The 5,872-nt window shown below is 35.9% G+C and overlaps 1 protein-coding gene across 1 annotated transcript; it reads left to right on the forward strand.

Moving 5' to 3' along the window:
- The first annotated feature begins 794 nt into the window (after positions 1 to 794).
- On the forward strand, positions 795 to 1,739 carry LOC122754940 (olfactory receptor 2G3-like). The gene has a single exon (XM_044003368.1). It carries the CDS (start codon positions 795 to 797, stop codon positions 1,737 to 1,739), a length of 945 nt encoding a protein of 314 aa, XP_043859303.1.
- Positions 1,740 to 5,872: the final 4,133 nt, after the last annotated feature.

Raw genomic sequence — 5,872 nt, forward strand, 5'->3', positions numbered from 1 at the left:
GAAAAAATTATTAAGATTAAAATTGTCTAAAAGTTCAGTGGTCTGACTCAGTAGGTAGAAGGTTTTCCATTGATGGAAATTTTGAAGTGGAGAATGGCTGTACTTTTGTTGGGCATGATAGGGAGGACATGCCTCTTCAGATATGAATTGTAGTAGGTTACCTCAAAATGCCCTCCAAGTTTGAGAATCTGTGATTCTAGTAATTGTAATAACAGTAATTATAGTGTTAATTTCTATGACTTCAATCCATATATCTATACCTCTCAGTATCTTTGGAAAGGGAATTTTATCCATATTAACTTCTATAAAAGTATTTATTTAGCTATCTTTTCCAAAAGGTAACAATGGGTATTGCCATCTTTAGACATCTATGTCATATTTTGGCTAATGTATCAGTTTTTCTGTAAATATCCATATTCATATAAGTATCTCAGTGTTCCTATTATTTTGTGTGTGATCCATATATGTTTCAGCCAGTGTCAAACTTTCTATCACAGTCTTTTTCAATAGTGCTTTGAATATAGTAGATGCTTAAAAATTATTGCTTGTTAAATTGTATTATTTCTTTTTTTGTAGCTCTTTTTGCATGTATTCCTCTTCCATGGAGCTCTGCATCTCATTTGTTTAGTCAAATATCCAAACTCTTTCTGATAGGATGTCTGCTTTTTCTTTGGTTTATTTAGCTATTTAGCTAAGCTAATTATAAAATAACCCTCACTAAGGCTCTCTTACTTTCTTATAACAGGATGACTAATATGAACGATCAAGGAAGTTTAACTCACAGTTAAGATATAATGGAAAAGACCAATAAGAGCAGCCCAATGGGGTTCATTCTATTGGGTTTTTCCGACCAGCCTCAACTAGAGATGGCCCTCCTTTTCATCATCACCATATTTTACATTCTTACCTTGATGGGGAACACAACCATCATACTGGTCTCTTACCTAGATCCCAAACTCCACACCCCAATGTATTTTTTCCTTTCCAACCTCTCTTTTTTGGATATCTGCTTCACTACCAGCATTATCCCTCAGATGTTATGGAATCTTAGTGGTACTGATAAGACTATTACTTACATTGGTTGTGTTATGCAGCTATATATTGTTCTGGGATTGGGTTCCACTGAGTGCATTCTCCTGACTGTTATGGCTTATGATCGCTACATTGCTGTCTGCCGCCCCCTTCACTATACTATTATCATGCATCCAAAGTTTCTCAAACAGTTGGCAGCTGTGATTTGGACCAGTGGTTTTGTGGGACCCTTGATTCAATCAATATTGACTTTTCAATTGCCTTTTTGCCCTCACCATAGGGTGGAAGGTTTTATGTGTGAGGCTCCAGCCTTGATCAAAATTGCTGCTGTAGACACCACTTTTGTGGAAACTGAGCTTTCCATAGCCAGTATCCTCTATGTTGTAATACCTCTAGCTCTTATCCTGATTTCTTATGGCTGCATTGCTAGAACTACATTGAAGATGAAGTCAACTGAAGGCCGTTGGAAATTATTTGGAACATGTGGTTCCCATCTGATGGTTGTAGCCTTGTACTTTGGAACCATAATTGCTGTCTACATACAGCCCAAAAATGAATATACTCAGAAACGGAGTAAGTTTCTAGCCCTCTTCTACACTGTGGTGACCCCCACCCTCAACCCAATGATATATACCTTGAGGAACAAAGATGTGAAGGGATCACTGAAGAGGTTGCTGGATTCGAAAAAAGGTCCTATACATATATAAACTGGGCAAGCAGCAAATCATTGAATCTATGCACTGGAGAGTAAATATTCTTATATGCTTCCAGGACCACAGCTTAATAATTCCAAACAGGTAAGGCCTGCATGGGTTTAATACCTTATCTTTGCGAAAATCTCAGAGCCACTTGCAGGCAAGCATCTAAGCATATCCTTTGTTAGGAATTCTTCTCCTGTGAAGACATCACATTGTCATTAACATATGAAGGTCATTCCCTTTTATTTTTAACATTTGCTTTTTCTGTGACAATAAGTGAGTAATTTTCTCATGTGTGTGGCTTTAGAGAGAAGCTGGAAGACTTTCAACTAAGGGACCAACAAGATAGGAAATTAGACACTTTCTCCAAAAGCCATTATCAGTTAAGATTTGAAAACAAGAGAAATTAATTTTCAGATACTGAGAATAAACACTTGAATATATAACAGGAGAGAAAACCCCCAAAAGGTAAAATCTTGTGAGTAAATATCTGAAAATATGCCTCAACACTTCTGGCAGAAAAGCACATATTGACCCAAGGGCTTATGCCTGGGACCCATCTTGGGATGCCTCTCTTGGTGCCAACTCTACCAGGACTCACTCCCCTGAGGTCATCTTTCCTACCCTACAACAAGTAGCAGACAGATTTTACTCAGTGATATGAAGGGAATAGAGGCTTAAAATAATTTCCATTTCTCTGTAACCAGGTCCAGTTTAAGTTTCCTAAGACTTATAAAGTTTGAGCCTAGAAAATCCTTTGAGTTCACCTGCTCTGCAAATATAACAGATATTGATTCATCCTAGCCAGAGAAGGAAAAGGAAGAACACATGGGGGCAGGATGTGTGGTTGTACTAGGCCAAAAAGAAAGGTTATTTAAATCCACATCAGGCCAAACCAGTCCTTCCTATTGGCTACAGAGGAAATGGACCTAGGTTGGTGAACTCTATTTTTTAAAAATTTTATTTATTTATTTATTTTTGGTTGGTGAACTCTAAATCCCTCAAACATGGGAGGAAGTGGTGGTAGCTTTGCAGCCCACACTCTGGGCTACCATGAACAAAGGGACAGGAATCAGAAAGTCAATAAGAGGGAAATTTAAAGGAAACAGTCTGAAGCACAAAAGATTTCAAGATGAAAATAACTCACTAAATTTCCAGAATTTAAACAAATAAATCAAATAAAGCATCCTAAAACAAAAGGAAAGATCTAAATTCTCAAAGAAATTAGAAAGCATTCAACTGATGCTGTAAAATATGGGAAAGTGAAGTAATGCCTAATGAATTACAGAATTCTCTGTATTTCAAGACAACTAAGAATACTCAATAAGAAGAAATAGCAAGACATTTAAAAAGAGAAGTAAAATTTATAACAGATAAAAAATGGACATGATATGGATCAGAACTTAAGTCTCAATGTAGAAATTTTAAAAAATAACTCAATTAGCAGATAAGAAAACATTGAATGGTGGTGGAGAGTTTCTTTAAAGAAACTCTTGTAAGAGAAGTTAAACAGATTTATAATGCAAATTTACTGAAGTGGAGGCAACAACAATCGAACAAAAAATACATGATTTCTATATAAGCCAAAGGAGTTTACTTGGAAATCTAAATTTGCAGAGACAATTTAGGGATTCTAGGTCTTGCAGAGGAACATGAAAAGTAAAAACAAACAAACAAACACCAAAAAATCTGAGCACAACAATACAGGAAATAATATAAGAAAATCATGTGGGGGTAGCTAGGTGGCACAGCAGATAGAGCACCAGCCCTGGATTCAGGAGGACCTGAGTTCAAATCCAACCTTAGATACCACACTTACTAGCTATGTGACCCCGGGCAAGTCACTTACCTCCCATTGCCACTCTCCCCCGCACCCCCCAAAAAGAAAATTACACAGAACTTCTAAATACAGAAAACAAAGCATCAATAGAAAGAATAGGTAAAGTTTTTCACCATTAGAAAGAAATGCTGTGCTTCATACTCTGAGACAGTGTCGAAACGTAACAATCTCTGTAACTACAAATATAAAGGAACTGAAGTTTGAATAATACATGATTATTCCATAAACATCACAATTGCACATCAAAAATTGCAGAAGGAAATAAAAATAATTGAAGAGCAAAGATCTCAAGCTGTGACCCAAATTGTGATATATCCTGAAAACCTGTTGTTTATCGTTTGTTCTTGGAAAATTATGTCATAATTTGCAATGAATTAGATTTCATTGAGGGAGAGCTGTGCAAAGTCAACAGCCTCATTCTCTCCTCCAGAACCATCTGGTTCCTTGGCAAGATATACATCAGGATGAGTGGAGATGGCCCTGGATGCAGTGGGTAGAACTTGGCATTTTTAAGTTAAGGTCATTCCCAGGTCTCAGTTTGCCTGAGCAGTTCCTATTCATTGATTAAGGCTAGAAGAAGTGAGGCAAAGAGTGACCCCCTTTACCTAATCAAAATAAATAAATAAATGAGTGGAGAAAGGAAGGAAGGAAGGAAGAAGGAAAGAAGGAAGGAAAAGGAAAGAAGGAAGTCTGGGAGGGGAAGACCCTCAGAGTTTCTGACCAAAACAGAAGCAATTACTATTTACACTCACTCTGAGCAAAAGAAAAAGTAAAGAAAAGAAAAGAAAGAAAAAGGATGTTCAATAAGAAAGAGACATTTAAGGTATTCCCACCAAAAAATATACACACAACCTTGAGCAGAATATTTTACTTTCATACACTCCAAAAAACTGATAAGAAAAGTAAAAAGACTAATTACCAAGAAAATATTATGTAATAGAATAAATCACTTAATATTTAGAGGTCATTTTAAAACAAGAGAATGACCCTGAAAAAAGCAAATTGTTAATTTTGTTGACATATAACTTTTCCTCTTTATTTGCTGTGATTTAAAATTTTTATATAGATAATTTGACATTCTTTTAAAAATCAAATTATCTGATAATTTATCTACATAATGTTTGTCCTCATATATATCTATTATTTTTATTATCTGTTTAATACTTTAATTAATTCTTGTTTTTGCTTTGCTTTTCAGAATTTTTACACTGGAATTCAGTTGATCAACCTGTTCAAGTAACATTAGTGACTTTATTTTATTTCTAGGATAAAATATAAACTCTTCTATTTTCAGAATGTGGATCCTACCTACCTTTCCTGCCTTGTAGCACATTAATTTCTTTTTTGCCCTATGTTCTAGCCATACTGTATGACTTCCTGTTGTTCCTACAACATTCCATATCCCAATTCTAAGCTTTGCACTTACTCCCATACCTGGAATTTAGTTCCTTTTTACCTCTACATTTCAGAGTCTCCAGATCTTTTGGAATCTCAACCCAAGTATCACCTTTTATAGAAGGAAATATTCATTTCTCCAGTTACTAGTGCCTATCCTTTAAATTTATTTTGTATAGATTTTGTATTTAATTGTAAATTTACATATAAATTTGACAAATAAAACATAAATTCCTTGAAGGTAGGGATTTTGTCTTTGTTTTGCAGCATCTGGCACATAATAGGTACTCAATAAATGTTCTTTTTGAATTATAGCAGTTGTTTCTAAGATGATGTCACCAGTGCAGTATCTTAAGGAAACCTGAAAAGATGAAAGAGATATTTTCAAAATAGGGAGCTGTATGTTGTTAAGGCTAAGATTCTAGCTAAACTGTCTAAAATATCTAATGAGTGGTCGCCAATAAATTATAAGCTTTAGCAAGAGTTAGACTTTAAGCATTTATTAAGGAGAATAAGAATTTGGTAAAGAGAGAAAGGCCTAGATTCCTATCTATTAAAGGGAGAGCACATTTCTAGCTCCGCTCTCCACCAGAGTCCAAAGGAAAAAAAGTGAGACAGAGCGCCAGTCTCTTCCTTCTTCCTCCCACTAGCCAACGTCACTGCCTGACGCCAAAGAAAAGACTCCTGGTCTTGCCGTCAAAGACCTTCACTTCATGGGTGGAACTCTTCTACAGTTAAGTCTCCAGCAGGTGGCGTCATTCCAATCATTACAATGTATACTTATCTCAAGGTTCTAAATTTTGTTTTCTCCTGCTAGGGAGAGAGACTTCTGGTTGATCATGCATTTTCCCCACATGGTCATATTGGGAACAGAGAGGAAGACCCAGAAAGTGGTTAGTTGGGCAGG

The sequence above is a fragment of the Dromiciops gliroides genome, chromosome 4 (assembly GCF_019393635.1).
Source record: "Dromiciops gliroides isolate mDroGli1 chromosome 4, mDroGli1.pri, whole genome shotgun sequence".
Lineage (NCBI taxonomy): Eukaryota > Metazoa > Chordata > Mammalia > Microbiotheria > Microbiotheriidae > Dromiciops > Dromiciops gliroides.